The 20,354-nt window shown below is 43.7% G+C and overlaps 1 protein-coding gene across 1 annotated transcript in view; it reads right to left on the bottom strand.

Moving 5' to 3' along the window:
* Positions 1–20,354, bottom strand: part of LOC119159798 (CUE domain-containing protein 1) — a 143,569-nt gene that overhangs the window by 12,164 nt on the left and 111,051 nt on the right. Inside the window, exon 11 of the mRNA XM_075891031.1 lies at positions 1,916–19,449. Coding sequence (XP_075747146.1) covers positions 19,399–19,449 — 51 coding nt within the window. The 3' untranslated portion in view covers positions 1,916–19,398. The remainder of the gene's footprint in view (positions 1–1,915; positions 19,450–20,354) is intronic.

Genomic DNA, 20,354 nt, shown 5'->3' with positions numbered 1-20,354 from the left:
AACTCATCTGGACCAAAATTCCTTCTTTTTTTTTAACCAGCACGGGTTCCGGCGTGGACTGTCGTGCGAGACACAGCTGTACAAATTTTCTACTGACCTTAATTTTAGCCTAGACTCTTCTTTTCAAATAGACGTGATATACCTCGGCTTTTCCAAAGCTTTCGACCGTGTTCCCCACCGCCGTCTAATAAGTAAACTTTCTTGTCTCAGTATAGACCCCTTAGCCCTATCTTGGATTAAAAATTTTCTAACCGGTCGTGTTCAGTATACTGTTGTCACGAATAATGAATCAACCCTTGTTGATGTCGTTTCCGGTGTACCGCAAGGTTCCGTTCTTGGGCCTCTTTTGTTTATAATCTTTATTAATGATATTTCAGACAAAATTTCATCCACCATCCGCCTTTTTGCAGACGATTGTGTGCTTTACCGTCGCATCTCATGTTGCACTGACCAAATTACACTCCAGAATGACTTGTCTAACATACATAATTGGTGTTCGCGGTGGCTAATGCAGCTTAATACACAAAAATGTAAATTCATGCAAGTTTCGCGCAAGCGCACTAACTTTCCCTTCCAGTATTCTGTGAACTTCCAACCCTTAACCCAGGTCGACTCCTATCGTTATCTTGGCGTAATAATAACAAGTGAGCTAACATGACCCGAGCACATAGAACAACTAGTCTCCGCTTCAGCAAAATCACTTGGCTACATTAAAAGATCGCTTACGTCCTGCCCACCGCAAATCCGAAAATTAGCTTGCGAAACCTTCACGCGTACTAAACTCGAATATGCTTCTGCTATTTGGAACCCTCACCAAAATTACCTAATCGACGCATTAGAAGCAATTCAAAATCGCGCTGCCAGATTCATCACCTCACAATACAGTTCTCGCTTAAGTATTACCAGTATCAAACTATCACTCAACCTCCCGCCTCTAGAAGTTCGCCGCAAAGTCACTCAGCTCTGCCTTCTGCACAAACTATACCATAATCTCCTGTCGCAACACAATACCGTTCTTCTACCTCCCGCCCGTTCATCGCGTCGCCTCTTTAACTCCCTATGTTTACAGCGCTTACATGGTTCAACTAACGCTTTCAATAAATCATTTTTACCTACTGCCATTGAAGACTGTAATAACCTGCCTGAATTCATAGTGCACGAACAAAACCCCTTAAAATTTAAACAGCTAATCAAAATCGCTTGATATGTTAGTTAATTTACAATTGTTGCCGTTTTCTTCCACGTATATATATTTTTTTCTTTCTGTTGACATTGTTTTTTATCATGCAGTTCACTTTCGTTTATGCTTTGTACCATTGACAATCATGCATCTGTTGAATTATGTTTTTGCCTCCCCCTTATGTAATACCCCGCAAGGGGCCTTTAAGCGTTCAATAAATGATGATGCGTGCGTCACCAGCATGTCACCTACAGGCGTGCACGTCCCCTACAGAGAGGAACCAATAGCGCACGAGCAATCCTGATGCTGGCGCTGACGTCCTCCTCGCACTCTTTTTTTTCCTCTTTCAAGCGATGCGGGGCCAGCAATTCCAAATACGTGGCCCTTCCATGCCGTCGATGCTAATGAACTACAAGATGACGAACTCCTCAGCACACGTACGAAGTGGAGCACAAGGGAAACACACAGGCAGAAATGGCCGACGCGCCATGCCAAAGCATGTAGGGGGCGGCCATTTTGGAAATGCCGATGGCAATAGAATGACTGTATTCATTTTTTTTTCACGCTCGATTTTAACGCTCATGCGATTTATGAACTCGCTTAACTGGAAAAAAAGTGTGCGTTAGATTCGAGTAATTACGATAATGCAAACAGAAAAGCAGTGCATGAAGTTCTATTTCAATTATTCACACAAAAATAAAGGCTTTTTAGATGCGAAACAGCTGTTTGACTAGCCTGTGTAACGCTGTCTCTCCGTGCGTCCGGCCGCGGTGCGCTCCCCTCACCACAGGTGTTGGAGCGATGCCAAGTAGATCACGCCGCAGCTGCGCATTGGCGTCGCTCTCTCCTTCGCCTGTCTCGCGCTCGCTGCAGCGCCCACGTTGGCGTCGTTCAACCTGCAAAGCCTCCCGTGCACAACGCTGCTGCTTCGCATCCCCTTACGGTGTTTTTATTTTTTACTCCTGTAGCTGGATCAATCAGTTTGAGCTAAAGATGTACAGGTAACGGTCAGCACAACCACATTAAAAAAAATTGAGTGCAACGATGATACTAAATACCAGCATCTTATTGATTGATAGATTGTGCCTCTCTTATACATAATAGGCGTGTTAAACTGGCTTTCATTATGGTAAGAGAAGGTGTATACAGGTTGTTTTTTGTAGAAAGTACAGATTAATAATAAAAATGCCATGACTGTCAAGCTTTTGTCATCTTTGCAAACACTACGCCGAGGTTGGAACAACTTTTCCACACCTAAAGTGACACTGAAATCAGCAAATAACAAAAGCTTACCAACATTTTAGTTGTTAACAGGGGGGTAGTTGTTTATGTCGACAAGTTGCAGAATGTGACAATTTACGGCACACCCTCTTTTTTAAATCTTGAAATGCACACATACTTTCTGATATTAATCATCAAAATGATGGGCCCCAATCCAAGAGAGAATAAAACTGGAAATGCACCATCTGGGTTATGTTTTACTCATGTGACAAACTTTGAAAAAAGGCAACAAACTTTGGCAAAAAAAAAAAGCCAACTGTTCCCCTTATTCTTTACTTTTAGTGAGTGGCGATTATCAGTTTCCTTGTACTTTGATTAAGTGCAAAGAACTCTCTACTGCCGCAGTGCATGGTAAAAAAAAATGGTGGAAATTGCCATATTTTTGGGTAAAGTGCTAAAATAATAGATAAGCACTTCACATTAAAGAGAACAAATAGATGAACATGTGTAATGCAATGAGTAAGTGTATGTAATTTAATCAGCACGTATGCACAGCTATGACTCTGCAAGCTATAGTCAAACTTAGCACGAGTACTTTTGAGATATGCACATCATTGCACTGCATTGTGCATTTGCTTACGCTAAATATAATGCTCCTGCTCGAACTTGAGGGCTGACATCAGACCATGATCTAGGTAACCTTTGCATGCCATTGTACTCGTTGCGTTTATTTACATCGTTTCTTTCTAAACAGAAGAAGCCGGCACCTAACCACATGGAGGTGTACTTGCTGTCTTGTAAAACCTCAATGACTGGTTTCTATGCATGTTGTGCAAGATGGTTTAGTGTATTGAAAGGAAGTCATCATCACTACAGTACAGCTTTTTGGGGATGAGAAAACAGGGGACTGTACCACATACGTTTAATATGACATTCTGGTGAAGTTTGAACAGCACAGGTCAATTGACAGTGACAAGGACTCTGCCTGAATCATTGCAAAAGAAAACAAGCAACAGAGCAATGCCATGGGCAATTGCAATTCATGGGCTGTGAAAATGATGCATATTGACTGGAATTCGTACAACTAAAAGCTCCAAATATACTCACTTTGCAGTATGGAGTTGTGGGTTGCTCACAGGGTGTGCAAACACATAAAACAGTGAGCAAACAGTGGAATAAATGCCCAGCACTCTTCAACAAAGGTGGGAAACCCTGCATGGTTCTGTTTACACACTCCTAAATGTGCCTGATTATAAAGGCAGTTTTCAACAGCTTCTCAAGAGCACTGCTTGGTTAATTTGCAATGAGAATTTTCATATCTCCAAATCGATCCCCCAGCATTTTAATACAATTATTTATTCTATAAAATATATATTGGAGTAGGAACCTTATTTGTATTCTTATAAAGCATCACTATTTACTCTGCAGCTGGTTTTCATGGCACCAGCACCATGGTCTTTGCAGTACATTTACGTTTTTATGCACGTGGAAAAAGAAAAAATTAAGCTGGTACATTTAGACATCATACATAACTAGACCTTGAACTTTTAAACCAAAGTTGAGATGCAATGAATGAGTGCCAACTATCGAGGTCTCTTGACGACAACTCCATCATATGAGGCAAGGCTTACAAAAAACTATCAAATCTAATTTCACAGTGGCAGAACTAGCCCATTTCTCACATGTGTGCCTTGCATCTTTCTATACTAAGAACAAACAGGCTTAGGCTTGGAAAGTTTGTGGACATTCTGCAAACTACTACTTTTCTGTAGTGCATTGAGAGCAATGAAAACACTTCAGGGTCACTCATACAAAAAAAAAAACAGTTCATGAGGGCAAACAGTAGAAGAGCTTGTTCCTTTTGAAGTTGATGTGCAAGTTTGCTAAACTTGTTATTGTACTATTGTGCGGCGGACGTGCCGCACGGAGAATACAGGGCAAGGCGCTGAAACGCTGGCCGACAATGTGTACGCAGCAGACCGGAGGCCACCACAAGCCGAAAGACGAACAGCCGGCGCAGAACCAGCAGCAGGCAAGACGAGAGCAGCAGGCACAACCGACGTCTGGTGAGCTGGGACACAGGTAGAGTCCGGTTATGCTCAACCGCACTAAACACGACAGGAGCCAGCACATCGGGAGCATGGCCAGCTGAGACGCCGACAGGTGCAGCACAAGTGAACATGCTCTCAGTCTGGGCTGAAATCGTCCTTGTTTGTGAAGTGGAAGTATGGCCCGGTAGAATTCGAAAAATTTCCGGAGAACTCGGAGGGGCCGGTGGCACATCAGAGTTGGAAGCATAACGTCAGGTTGGGTCGAGGAGAACGAACGCCGCTGCGTTGATGCTCGCGCCATGTAATTGAGTCGGCCTGCAAAGCAGGCAGCTGCTGCAAAGAGCGGTCGACACGCTCCTCTTCCCTGGCACGTTCCAATGCTGCCTGGATTGTGAAAGGGTCCCTCATCTTAACGAATGACCTAAGCAAGTCGGGGTCACGCAGGCCGTCCAAAATCTGGTCCTGTACCATTTTCTCTGATGCGGTGCCAAAATTGAAGTTGTTGGCCAACCGCTGCAGCACTAGAATGAATTGGACGGCAGTCTCGTTCGGTTTTTGAACTCGATGCCAGAATAGGGCCCGTACGCAGAAAGCGTCTTTAGGCGGCACGAAGTATGCGTCCAGAACAGCTAAGGCCTGCTGGTACACGTCGCATGATGCGCCATCTCCTGAAGCCTGGACGCCAACAAGCAGCGTCTGCCTGTCAGCAGCCTTGTAGTAAACCTGTAATCCCTCCACTCCAAGCGCATTGAGCAGCAACGCCTCTTTCGTGTATGGCGTAGCGTCCGGGGCTGCTGCGTCGATGTACACTTGTACGACGGGGCGCTAAGTCTTCAACGGAATCGGAGGCACGCCAGGGCATTGCAGGAACGGAGGTAGTGAAATTGCGGGGAACATGCTGCTGTCAAGACAGACCAGATGCGGGAATAAATGTAGAGCCGCCCCACTTGTTGAAAGTCCGCAGTCCCGTCAATCCGCCCAAATATCTTTAGGTAGCATCATGAATGTGAGCCGCACAGCAGAAGAAAGTAGAAAGAAGAATGGCTGACATTTCGGCAGGATAGACGCGGAGCAATGCAGGTATGGTCTCGGTGTGTCATAAGCAGGTAATCTTCAGGAAATACCGCATCGGTGGGATAGCTTTGAGGAGGACAAAAGACGCGGCGTTAATGCTCGCGTCGCCTAACCGAATCGACCTGCAGAGCAGCCAGCTGCTGCAACGCGTGGGCGACGTGCTCCTTTTCCCTGGCATGTTCCAACGCTGCCTGGACCCTGCCAAGCACCGACCTGGTGTGCAGCCAGTGGTGACCAAACTGCGTCGTCTTCCCTTCTTGCTGAGGCAACAAGTTGCCGACGAGCTGCAATGACTAGAGTCGACTGGCATCATTGAGAGGGTGCATGCTTCGGACTGGGTGTCTCCTTTGGTCGTCGTCCACAAGAAGGACAATTCCATCCGACTGTGCGTCGATCTCCGTGAGCTGAACAAGGCCACTGTGGTGGGCGGGTTCTTTCTACCTCACATTGAGGAACTCTTACAAGAGTTAGCAGGTGCTCAAATTCTTTCTAAACTTGATCTTGCATCCCCATACCACCAGGTCGAGTTAGCAGAGGAGAGTCGCGACTTTACTGCTTTTGTAACGCATCAAGGCCTTTACAGATTTCGCAGCGTGTGCCTCGGGCTGGCATCTGCGCCAGCTAATTTTCAGAAAATCATGAGCGATGTACTGAAGGGGTGCCCAGGTCTTGTCTGTAACTTAGAGGACATATTAGTTTGGGGCTGTAATCGGGAAAAGCATGATGTGCACTTGAAAGGTGTCTTGTCTAAAATAGACTCCTGTGGCATGCTTAATGACAAGTGTGTATTTGCTGCGCACTCCTTGTCGGCTGGCGCTTCAGCACTGTGCCCTGTGTTCTCCGTGCAGCGCGTCCGCCGCACGATAATAAAGCTATTTCTGACACAATGCTTGAAACATAAGATAGGACAGAGGAGCATCAAACTGCCAACTGTTCATTGACGGCAAAGGCTGCAAGTTAAGAAAATTTGTGAGCACGTGCAGATGCGTGAAGCAACATATGTCAAATGTGCCATTATTTAAGCTGCCCATTAAAGAAGGATAATTCAGATTTTTCAAGTGCAATGGATGCATCACTGACAAAGGCAGACCCTTCTAATAGTTCCCTCACTATTTGATCTCGGTGCGGGGCACAGTGCTGAGTGGTGCCCTTTTTTGTCCTTGGTCCTTTGTGTGCTGAAAGTGAAACATATGAATTACTAACATGCCCAAGCATTTCAAAAAAAAGTGAACTTGAAAACCAATGACTAAAATTAAACAAGAAGACGCAGCCTGAATTGCACCACTAGGTCACCATCCTTCGACAGGCTTTGCACACACAGTACACAATGTACAATGCTATCTTTGCAATGCAGTTCCACACTTTGTGTACTGACAAGATTCAGCAGTATTTTGCAAGGTTCATCATTTATCCTGACTTGTCAGCTGAAGAGGGAGTAACAGAATATAGCACCCTTCAAACTTGCACAAGATAGGGCAAGTTCATTCATAAAGGCACAATGAACAAAAATTCCTAGCCATGCTTACATTACCAAGGTAAATCATCAAGCTATATCCGTGTCACTACAATAAACTTAAACAAGAAGACATTTTCTGAAAAAGATTTCCACGCACATACACACGACCACAGAGCAATCTCTTTTTCAGGAGAGGTCTTTTCTGGCAATGGCGTATGACGAATTCTTTCACGGTGGTGGTAAAAGAGTCAAAACCAGTGGGCACCAGTAATTTCCAACACTGCAACTCCCGTGCAGACACGATCCAAATTTGCCCTTGACACAAACCCAGAGCGCTCACAGAAACAAACGACATTGTAATTAGCTATCACTTCGTGCAATCTCAAGATCAGAATAAAGTATCAAGTTGGCTGTTTTGTTATGGGCAAGATAAGCTGTTTCTTTAACGGCACCTACTAAGCCTATGGAATCATGGCACCAACAAAACATATATAAACATCCTGGAAGAAATCTACAGTGGACCAGCAGCCACCATAGTGCTCCATAAAGAAAGCGAAAGAGTACCAATAACAAAGGGTGTAAGATGAGAGAATACGATCTCCCCAATGCTATTTACCGCGTGCTTACAGGAGGTTTTGAGAGGCCTAGAATGGGAAGAGTTAGGGACACGAGTTAACGGAGAGTACCTTAGTGCCCTGCGCTTCGCCGACGACATTGCATTGCCGAGTAGCTCAAGGGATGAATTGCGATTGATGATTACTGAGTTAGATAAGGAGAGCAGAAAGGTAGCTAGAGGCTTAAGATTGATCTGCAGAAAAGGAAAGTAATGTACAACAAACTCTGAAGAGAACACTGCTTCGAAATATGTAGCAGTGCACCTGAAGTTGTAAAAGAGTACTTCTACTTAGGACAGGTAGTAACCCCGGAGCCGAACCACGAGATTGAAGTAACTATAAGGATAAGAATGGGGTGGAGCATATTCGGCAAGCATTCACAAATCATGAATTGTAGTTTGCCACTAACCCTTATGAGAAAGGTATATAACATCTGCATCTTGCCGGTACTTACCTACAGAGCAGAAACCTGGAGGCTTGAATAAATAGTCAACGTCGCACCGAATGAACAACCATACAGAGAAAGAAACACACATAGCCACCACGGGCGCTTGTTTGTGTTTCTTTCTCCGTGTGGTTGTTCATTCAGCACGACGTTGACTATTTAATCAAGACATGCACCAACTAGCCCAACAGCGAGTTCTCCTGGAGGCTTACAAATAGGGTTCAGCTCAAATTGAGAACAACACAGCGAGCGATGGAAAGAAAGATGGTAGGTGTAACCTTAAAGGACCCCTGACACCGAATTTCGGAAACTTGAGATGCTTGCGTTGTTTTATAGTCCTGAATGCGGGTCCACCTCTGACTGATTATTAATGGCGAGCATTGCCTAGAAGATATTTTAATTTGTTTTAAAAGTAAGGTTGCGTGCTCCTCCAAGTATCCTGGTACAATCGACATTTTATGTGGTTTTACGAAAACCGGGGATCCACTTGTGGCGTTGCAGAGGTCAAGAACATTTGCACAGCGCACAGACTGGCAACCGGCGAGGCATATTGTTCATCACCCCTCTCAATATGTTGTAGGGCTGCCCTCGAGGTGGTTTGGGCTGCTTATGCCAAGAATGTTTTTCTGTTTTCTGAGAGAGACACTCTTAAAGCCCCCACATTGTTTCATTCTGTACCGCCCGTGGCTGCCCCTATATGAACACAGCGTGTTTTAGCGTCACCGAAGCTTGAGCACACGTGTAGCCTCAGACACTGCTCCACTGTGGGGCGCTAGTTTCTCATGGTATCATCAGGGGTATGAGCCGGCAGCTCGGACACAGCGTAATGGAGGTGAACCAAGACGTGTACGAGCCTGGTGCTCGCCCCTTTGCACAGGATGGCATTCACTACAGTGGTGCGACGGGCAGGAGGGTCGGTAATAGAATGGGTCGTCAAGCCACAGCTTTTTTTAGGGAGACCCAGAGCCCTGAAGCCAACAGTGTAGCCAAAGACAATTCTAAAGGAGCACCAATATTCAAGCCACATGGGATCCGTGGGAGAAGAAATCGACATAAGCACAAGGGCCGAGCTAAATCAGACATAGGCTATATTAACATGCAGGGTCACAAAAATAGGTTAAAGTGGGAAGAGATAGAAGAGTAGTAAAGGCAGGAGGAGCTGATGGTATATGGGGTTGTGAAGACGCATCTTTGGAACAAGGAGCAACCACCTTGAAATCCCGACTACGTATGGGAATATTGCAATAGAACAGAAGACAGCAATAAGGGGGGTGGAATTGGGGCATTTAAACATAGAAGTATAGTTTAGCAAAGAGTCAAGCGGAAATGCACAGAACATTTATGGTTAAAAGAAAAAATAGCTAGGCAGATGACACTCCTTGTTTTGGTGTACTTGTGGACGGGAGCAAAGGCCAGAGAGGAAATCGTGGAGTGTATAACAAATGACATTGAGGAATTAGGAGAAAAGTACGAGATAGTTATACTAGGAGATATGAATGCACACATAGAAGATATAGATGGGTATATTGACCTAACTGGCAAAATGATCATGGATATGTGTGAAAGGCATGATTTGATCATTAGAAACAGTACTGAAAAGTGTGAAGGGCAAATAACATCGGAAGTAGGAAGGTTGCAGTCAACAATATATTATGCACTGTCACATACGATGTATGATAGGCTCAGGGGAATGCACATAGATCAACGTGGCTCCAGAAGTCTGGGTACTGATCGCAAAGGTATCATGCTAAGTTTTGGAAGAGCAATGAAAGTAGAAAGGAGACAAAATGAGCAACTACAGGGGAATCTTTATTTAGAAAGGCAAACAGAAATTGCTACTAAACAAATTGAGAAAGTAATCACTGAAAACAGTAGAGCAGTGTGGACATACACGATTCTAATTGGACTGTTTGAGCTAGAGCTTGCTAAGGCACGAGACAAGTCACCCCAGAAAAGAAGACACAAGCCCAAGAGTTGGTGGGATGAGGAAGTTAAGAGAGCCATAGCAAAACATCAGGAAGCCTCTAGGGAACACAGACATGCTAAGCAGCGGGGTAAACCGACAGATCATGTTGAAAGAAAATGAGACATCTTTCTAAGTGATAGAAGGGAAGCATCCCTCCTGATCAATGAAAAGATTAAAAGAAAAGGTGCTCAGTGGCTGGCACAAGTACATAAAAAGGATAAAAAGGCAGCTGCAAAATCTCAGAACCATCTGAACTCCCTAGGAAATGAGACAAGCCTAGAGCAGAGGTTTATAACTACAGCTCAAGGTGTTAGGCTAGATGGGGACGAAGCTATTGAATATATAAGAACAAGAATGATACAAAAATTTGAACAAGGAAGTGCCTTATGCACCCTTAATAGACAAAAATGCATCAAGTGGTGCAGTGGCTCTATTTTCACGAGAGTGGGAAAGGGCTGAGAAGAGGGTTCTTAGCAGTAGTACACCAACAGGCCCAGATGGCATTCTAATTATGCTGATAAAGAAATAGCGTTCCAAGTCTAAGCAAATAGCAGAAAGGAAACACAGGCCCTTGTGGCTAGCTTTTTTAGATATCAAGGGAGTGTACGATAGCGTGGTTCAAGAGGAATTGTGGGGAATACTGAACACAATAGGTGTGGAGGATGGAGTCACTAAGCACTTAAAGGATATCTATAGAAGTAGGTAGGCAGATGAGATTAAACATTTTGCGGGTATAGATGGGCAGCAGCAAGCACAGGAGCGAGTTGACTGGCAGAACATGAAAGAGGCCTTTGTCCTGCAGTGGACGTAGTCAGGCTGATGATGATGATGATAAAAGCAACAAGGTAGCTATAAAATGGGAAAAACTGGTATCCAAGTCCACAGAGATAAAACGAAGGCTTAGGCAGGGGTGTCCTCTGTCACCCTTGTTATTCATGATAAACCTACATAGATCAGGGGCCAAATTAGAGGGACTTGGACTTGGCTTCAGCATCTCTTTTGTGAAATGAGGAAAACTCATTAAACAGGCATTACCAGCATTGATATAGTGCAAGGATTGATAGACATCTGCGGTAATGAGGGAGATAAGTTAGATTTGTGATTCTGTAAGAAAAAATCAGTCATGATTTTTAATCATAATGAAGGTAGTGAGCTTGGGATACAAGAGGTCACACTAGAGATAACAGATAAATACAAATATCTGGGCGTATGGATAAGCAATGGGACCGATTACCTAAGGAAACACGAAATATACGTAACGACTAAAGTAAAGAGGAATGCAGCAGTGATGAAAAATAGGGCACTGTAGAATTACAATAGGTATGATGTTGTGAGTAGAATTTGGAAAGGTGTCATGATTCCTGGTCTGACTTTCGACAATGTGGTCTTGTGCATTAGATCACAGGTTCAAGCAAGATGAGAAATTAAGCAATGTGGAATAGGTAGGCTTGCTTTAGGAGCTCACGGGAATACACTAAATCGCAGAGTACAAGGTACAAAGTACAAGGTGATATGGGATGGACATCATTCGACGACAGGGAAGCTAGCAGAAAGATACAATTTGAGGAGAGATTTAGAGAAATGGGTGAGGAGCGTTGGGCTAGGAAGGTTTTCAGCTATTTGTATGTGAAGAATGTCAATACAAAACAGAGGAACCGAACCAGAAAATTGGTGGGTAAATACTTAGAGAACACCAGGGGCCAAGCCAAAAAGAACTCTTGGTTAAGAAGAAGGTGAAGGAAACTGAGACTGCCATGTGGTTGGGATGTAAAAACAGCGCAATAAATATAGACAAGGACAGAGGAAGAGACGACACCGAGCTGAACTCGCAAGTAAACTTTATTGAAAGACACACGCACATATATCATGCAGTTGACCTGGTCACGTGGCAAACCAAAGGCATCTGCGCAGCATAGCAAACAAGGTACGCACCATGCCTAATCACAGAGAACAGCAAACACATGTGTAACAACCGTGAAAAAGCAAAAAAATACACTTTCATACTTGCCAAAAACATGCGCAACCGTCCATAACAAACTAATAATCACTTTAACATGGCGGCGCTGTATCCAGGTACCTAACCACCTTTTTACCAAGGGCCACAGAAGGCTTACTTACACACCTTTCCCCCTTCCTTTCAATGAAAAAAGCCTCCATCACTTCCCTAGTGCATTTGTCCAGATGGCCGAACAAGTGGCTTTATCTGCCATAGGTTGGCAGCCACACTCCCTACAATGTGTCGTGGTGTTGTCTCTTCCTGTCCTTGTCTATATTTTTTGTGCTGTTTTTATATCCCAAGCAGGAGCCACCAACTAGCCAGACTTTCGCTATTACTTCCATGTGGAGAATAGGCATGTTTAAGAAGTCAGTACTAGAGATCTATTGAACTTTCAAGCAGGAAATTGCCAAGGAAAGGATCTATGATAATACTTGGGGTAGTTCTTTACTGTTTAAGGTCAGGATGGGAGTATTGTGAACCAAGACTTAGCAGGCCAAATACGAAGGGGTAGACATGATATGCAGTGCGTGTGGACAGGAGGAGGAAAATACTGAACACTTGAGAATATTCTGTAAAGGGCTTCACCACATAGTTCAGGATGATGGTGCAGAGTCTTTGAAAGCACTGGGGTTTAGGGATAGGGAAGGCGAAATATACTTTAACCGGGTAGAAATAACTAGAAGGGGGTTATCTGATTGGTGGCTACAATCAAGGCACGAGGAAGAAATAATTTCTTCGCTGCGATGTGCCAGTGCTTAACATCACCATTTAAAGGAAAAAAAAAATCACAGCATATCCACAGAGTGAATGATGATGAGTGGGGTGAAGTGTCCGTCAGCTCGTCCGTGCTTCCGTTCGTCTATTTGCTCTTGCTTCCGTCCGTCCGCACGACTATTCATGCATCAATCCATGTGTCCGTCCGTGAGTCCCTCCATCCGTCCGTTCGTGCATCTGTACGTCCGTCTGCTAGTCTGTCTGTCCATCCGTCCATGAAGTATACACTCCAAATACCGCCATCTACCATCTCGCAACCCCTGTGGCACATACCCCCCCTTGTGGCTACATACATACATACGTACATACGGAGGAGTGACAGACCCACGCCATAAGGAGCTTTGCCCCTAAAAGTGAGGATGAAAAGCATATTTGTGCAGCTTATAGTTCGCAGCATAGTGGACAACCTTGTATATAAAATGCAGCAGAGGCGTGGGTAACAAACCACAGCACATCCACGGAGTGAATGATAATGAGTAGGGCGAAGCGTTCATCAGCCCGTCTGCGCGACCATCAGTGTGTCAGTCCGTGCGTCCCTCCATTCGTGCGTCCATCCGTTTGTACATCCGCATGTCCGTACATCCGCATGTCCATACATCTGTCCATCTGTCTGTCCGTCTATGCATTTATCCATGCATCCTCGAGTGAACACCCCAAGTACCGCCATCTCCCATCTCTACCGGTGGCTACAGTGGAGATGGTGGCTACGTACATACATACATACATGCATACATGCCGAGGAGCAACAGACCCACGCCACAAGGAGCTTCGCCCCTAAAAAAAAGATAAATCTAGCTTTTGTTCACTAAGTACTACGACTAGGTGGCGTTAGCCGCCGCCCAATCTAAAGGGTACAGCCATATCAATTTCTCCGTCTATCCATTTAGGTGGGCATTTCGAATTGACGCAAAGTCGTTCTGAATTAATGCTGCTAGGATTAATTATAGGATGCATTAGAGAGTTTAAGATATAATTTCAACATTACCAGATGCAAAGCTACAAATTACGGTAAAAAACTGACAAACAATCTTTTGCTGTCAGGGATCCTTTAAGAAACAAGAAAAGAACAGAGTGCGTCAGGGAACCAACTAGGGTTAATGATATCATAGATGAAATCAAGAAAAAAAAAAATGGACATGGGCCACTCACATAGCACGTAGGCAGGATAACCGCTTGACAGGATTCCCAGAGCTGACTGGAACAAACTAATGGGATTCCCAGATAAGGCAAAAAAGTGTTGAAAAACACACAAGGGGGAGACAGAAAGTTAGGTGGGAAGATGAGATTAAGAAGTGACCGAGTTGACTGGTGGAACATAGAAGAGGCCTTTGCCCTGCAGTGGGCATAATCAGGCTGCTGCTGCTGATGGAGGTACTATGTGCACCTCTGTAGCAACGGAGGTGCACATGGTACGTGTGCCATACAAGTGCTACGACGAGCTGACCGGAGAGAGCAATCTAAGAATCTACGTGTGCGCCCTCTCTCATTGACATGAACAACAGCTACACCTTCCGCCATCCCCTAATGGATGCGTTGTTCCCACTTCCCCTTCTAGTCACCATAACACAAGAGGCAATGTTAGCGTCGAGATTGTTAGCTAGTCTAGAATTGATGGATAGTGCATGAATTTGTCTATGTGCACTAAACAGGGAGAGTGGGTGCAGTGACGGTTTCATACTGCATCATTTTTCACTAAAATGTCGACAGTGCCACCACTGCCTTCACCAGAGTGGACAGTGTCCATGAGCAGGCTGTCATTTCGTAGGCCCCACTTGTATTTTGAGAACCTTCACCATATTTTCCTGGTGTTAAACTTACTGAAGGAAAGTCTGCAAATAAAATAAATGCATTCTAATAAACGTGCCAAACTTGGTAGTACTATGACATATTTCTGGCCAAATAAAGTATGCAATTTCTTCAAATTATTTAGGCATAGTTTTGTGCATTATGCTTTCCACAGGACTTGCATGCCTCTAATACTATAGGCACACTTCTCAACACCTTCCAAGGTAAATAGTAGAAATGCCATCATTCTTAACCCTCATGGACAGCAAGATAAGGTGTCTGTGTCCAGTTTTGGGCAATGAGTGCTAACTCGTCCTTCAGAGTTGCCAAAAGAGGAGCTATCTACATGCACCATGCTGACTCTCTCGAAAGGCGTAAAGAGCAACTTCACATTGCAAATAGAAAGAACGAACACAACAGTGTGAAATTACTGTGTGCTAGCTGAATAGATGACAGAGGTTTTGCACATGAGCTTGGCACGGCTTAGCAATAAGACCATGGTGGTGGTGTTCTACTTTTATTGTAATTTTATTAGAATTTTCGCAAAGATGTCGACAGTGCAACCACTGCCTTCACCTGAGTGGACAGTGTCTATGAGTAAGCTGCCACTTAGAAGGCTCCGCTGTAGCCACAATATTTTTAGCAACATGTACACAGAACTAATTATAGCAAGTTTTTGCCTCTACAATGCAATAAATCGTTACATGTGGCCAATGTAAGAGGGCTGTTCGATGCAGATATGGTCAATCTCAGTCAAGTCTATTCCCTAGAACTGAAAGGGTCTAGGGCCAACAATCCCATAAAAAAAAAAAAAAAAGCGAGAATAGATGATCATGCTTTGACAGCCTTTAAAAGATTACACCTGCTTATGCACTGCCCACCATTTCAAGTTCAGGATTGCAAGAATGGTTATAGGCACTCACTGTAGATTCAAGATTTCCTCCTTCCAGTAATTGAAAACTCCACATGCGAAAGATTCGTCAGATCAGTTGTACAAAAAATGAATGAACTCCCCTCAGAAAATCTTGACTAGCTCACCACAGGATGTTATGAGGAAATAATAACGTCACAAATGAAACAGAACACAAGTTTTATGAATACATACGTGTTGAACTTAAGCAAGCACATGTGAATAAGACACGAAAGTGTAGCTTTTTTACTCTGATGCAGTACACTAGTAAAACACTTGAGCACACCCAGTTTCATTTGACCAGAATCTGATGACCAGAGCTTTGCTGTTGAGTATGAGTGCAGGCAGTGATCTGTGATTTTCAGTTTTGTCTACATGAAGAAAGAAGCACAGGAAAACAAACAAATTATCATAAACGCTCTGAGGAAAATTCTGCTGCTATATATGTTTCCACTTATTTCTTAATGTAAGCTGGTGCTATAAAAAAGCAGCTTTTCAACTGCACCCTATCACATCCGCAATTTTTGAATCTCGGCACTGCTTATGGTGCTTTAGCAGTGAAAAATATCAGAAACAAGCTATGACTTGGTCTGTTTTTATCTGCCAAATGTACAGCCTTAATGACATAACCACACACGAACCACTGAATAGACTTGGTGCAGAGGCAGGGAGCACTTGTACTGTTGTGCCAGACCTCTGCCCACCTCCCGAGCCATCAAATATCGGCAATAGGTATCGGTCAAGGATCCGCCTGCCTGCAGATGCACTGTTCACTTGACCCACCTGCATATATTTGTGCACATAGATCTTCGGTTCATGAACCAAGTTTGCACCAGAGTTCTTAGTGCATTATGATGCCTGTTTCACTCATCGCATCTCTTGCACTGTTTCACCATATGTTAACTGAGTTTGCTTTTGTTAAAATGACCTACATACAAGTGTGAAAAATTAACAAATGCACAAAGAAACAAAAACTATTTTGTAGCTCATAAATAGGGTGCGCAAGAAGAAATATGGTTGAATGCTCTACAATAGCAACCATGAGCGCAACGCACTCAACTTGGAATGAAACGGGGACAAACCAGTAGTAGTTACTGCTCTCTTTTGCACTAGACAAATGTCTAATTTATCTTTGTAGCAAAACTTGTTAAGGTTTAACTGAGCACTTTGAACTGATAGATTTCTTGGGGCAACTTTCCTATTGTCAGTGCTTTAATAGTATGAAAAAGGCTTTTGCTTTAAATAGCTCCCACATTCAATAGCAAATGAATCCCAGTGCCACTGTAGGCACTGTAGACACATCATGGCTAATATGTTTTTGAACACATGAGTTAACCAAACATAGTGGTGTTTAATATAGATTACAAATGGCTGACTTATCATAATATTATTGAGACCCAGGACCACACTGGTTTCTACTACCTCAACGTGTTTTCATTATAATGTAGCGTTTTGGGCATGTGGGTATGTCAGTTTCAAGGCACACACAAAAAAAAACACAGACAGGAAAAGACATGTAAACCCTGTTTATTCCCTAAACAGGTAACCACATCACTTTGCAACTATCATGATCACACACACTTTGTAAATTCACCTATCTTTATGTAGATAGGCTGACTCCTTACAGGAAATGGCAATTGGCAGTTTATAAGTACAGTTTCTTATCTGCCAGCCTATCAATCATTTCATCCTAGAATAATTCCCCAGTAGGTTAACCTCTTCTGGTAGCAATAATTCAACACTCATGAAAAATGATGCAACGGGCATTGAGGAATCCACCCCTTTTTTCTTTCATGTTGTAGCGGTGTTCTTTTAAACATTCATTTACGCACCACCCACTCTGACCCACGTAATTCTTGCCACATGTCAATGGAAGCTTGTACGAAACTGCATCATTACACTTTATAAACCTATTCTTATGCTTCATTTTGCATACCTGCTTTCTCTGATGAGGCAGGTCTGGTTAGTCTGCACAAACTCTGCAATTTAGTGGGAGCAGAAAACACTACCTTTACGTTCACACATTTTTTTTTATATTCTTTAGTCAGTGTGATAACCTGTCGATGTATGGTATGACTTCCACTTCTCTCATGTCATCTGGCTGCCGGGAGTATTTTTTGACAAACTAAACTTGTGAAGGCCCTCCGCTGAGGAGGGCCTTCACAAGTCTGTCACGGCTGTCTTTGGTCTGCGGGCTACTTTAAGCATGTGCTTGTCAGTGAAGTAGCGGGCCTTGGCAAGTTTAACTCGTGTAAAAAGACTCTCCCAGCAGCCAGCTCCCAGTTGATACGAATATCCACGAGCTATCACACCGACTAAGGAAGATAGGGCGTGTGAAAGTATAAGTTCTGTTTTCTGATCCCACAATATTGCAGAATTTATGCAGACCAATCAGACCTGCCTCAGTGAAGAAGCAGGAATACAAAACGAACTGTAAGAGTAAATATATAAAGTGTAATGATGCAGTTGTGTACAAGCTTCCACTGACATGTGGCAAGAATTATGTGGGTAAGAGCAGGTGGCGCATAAATGAACATTGCTCCAACGTGAAATAAAAAAGGAGTGGGTTCCTCAATGCCCATAGCAGGTATTGCAGTAATTCAGGTGCAAGTGACAATGTCCATACCATCATCATGCTGATTTTTCATGAGTGTTTCATTCTCAGTACCAGCAAAGGTCAACTGACCCGCAAAATAATAGAGGCTAAAATGATTGATAGGCAGGCAGATAACTGCATTTCTAAACTGTTGACTGCCGATTCCTGTAAGGAGTTAGCCTACCTACATAAAGATAGGTGGATTTGCAAAGTGCGTGCGATTATGATGGTTGTAAAGCTATATGTTGTCTATATATGTAGTTACTGGTTTCCAGAACGAGCATGATTGCAAGTTAGCGCTTGCGTGTGCCATCGGCATCGGCAGAGGGACGCAAAAGAGGCCACCCTCAAGCCTCACTAGGACCCAAGCTACACCAGTGATCTCCTCCTCTCCCAGCCACGGTACAACACCCTGCCCCCCTCCTCCCCAAAAGAAAATCCTGCAGACGACCATGATGATGTCTTTCTCTGTCCATGTTTTTTCATTCTCATTAATATTTTGTCTAACAAAGAAAAGCGTGCCCTTGGCGTTCCTCTTTTAACTTTGCACAAGTTATATGAAATTTTAGTGCTTCCACTCACACAGCTATGTGAATTGGTCTCGATTTGAGGGTGGCAAGCTCAAACGCATTACACACTTGGAAAGAAGCAATATCTTTATGGGAACATATACAAATACACAAAAAAAGCTGAACTTGCTCAGTCATGAGCTTGTTTTAAAATGACGAGCCTCATTCGAAACAAGGCATACCTTTAACCTTCTCCACATAGCTTTGCAGAAAACTCTTTTATGCAAGACAAGTGTAAAAGGTGATCTCATCAGTGCTGTTCCTCAATCTTTGCCTACTCTGCTCTAAAAGTATCTTCAATAAGGACAGTTTGCTGCCTTGTCTGAATCTCAGTTATGTGATCAATGTGAATCATGTAAATGAAAACAAATGTGACAAGAAAATAGGTCTAAATGCCGAAATTCAGCTGTTAGTGCATGCGTGTATCTTTTTTTTTGCATTCATTACACACTAATCTTTCTACCACACCTCACCAGTTTGCAGTGAATTCATGTCACGACTAATACCTGCGATGTGTTGTTTTTAGCGCAGTACATACAAATATGTTAAAAGCAGATGAGGATAAAGAAACAGAACAGTAGAAGAGCATTTTCTTCATCCACCAGCGTACCCTTGACTTCGCTAACCAACATCGCTTCTTTGCATGGTATTAACTTGCGGAATGGAATGCGCAGAGCTGCTGCAGACGGGAGATGCTGGCGCAAGCCATACTTGAAGGGGCAAAGTGGGGCATCACCGGAGAACTTCCGCAGAGACGGTCACCGGCTGTCCCTACTCACCGAAGAGGTGCCAGAACAGCCCTTGGTAGGCTGCAATTATACCATAATTAAGGTAATGAAAAAATACACAATCATAAAACACTGGGCAAGGCAATGCTGACTAAACATTGACCCGTAAGGCACCCCATAAAACACACTGGTGGAGGGCACTTCACAACCTGCCGTCCTTTCACAACCTGCCATCCTATGTGTAGGGTGAAACGAAGGGTAGTAAAAAAAGTTGTGTAATATAAAGCAGGGTAGTTTTGACCTTGGAACATAGTATTTTCTAGAAATCGGTTGGCAACACTGGTCCTGACAGGCTGCCATTGAAATCTGAACTTGACAGTGTTCAACACTAGAACATTACGTACTATGAGGCAAGTATAGCTGTGATATTTGAGGATCTAGCAGGCGTTGAATGGGATGTAATAGGACTCAGTGTGGTTAAGAAACAGGACTCACATCAGGACCCATTTGTACCATGCATATCAGAAGTAGTACATTAGGCCCCATTATCATGTGGCTTTAGCTACTCTAAAATTCCAAACAAGTGCCCCCCTTACGGTGAAGGATAATCCAACCAGATTTGGGAGGGGGGTGTGCTTTCTTGGAGCCGGATGCATGCCGAGCGGGTTATTGGCGCTTATTTCAGATCTCAAAAAATGGAGGGGGTGCTTGCTCGGCATTCTGCGGTACATTGGCTAGACTGGTAGGTGTCCGAACCAATGACATAGAACACAAGAGGAAGGTGGAGAACTATCATGATGGCAACTTTTCAGCGCAATGTTATGAGCACAAGTTGAAGAAGGAAAGCCTTGTACAACACTGTGTAATTTGTGTAAGGTGGTAGCTAGAAATAAAAGTTAAGATGTGAGGGAGACAATAGAGGTGGATTTGAATAAAAATGCTTGTCAATCATGTGTTGGCACACCTTCCATTATAGGCCAACTAAA

The sequence above is a fragment of the Rhipicephalus microplus genome, chromosome 3, assembly GCF_043290135.1.
Source record: "Rhipicephalus microplus isolate Deutch F79 chromosome 3, USDA_Rmic, whole genome shotgun sequence".
In the NCBI taxonomy this organism is placed as follows: Eukaryota; Metazoa; Arthropoda; class Arachnida; order Ixodida; family Ixodidae; genus Rhipicephalus; species Rhipicephalus microplus.
Note: the sequence above shows the minus strand (reverse complement) of the source record. Positions and strands in the feature narration are given on the sequence as shown.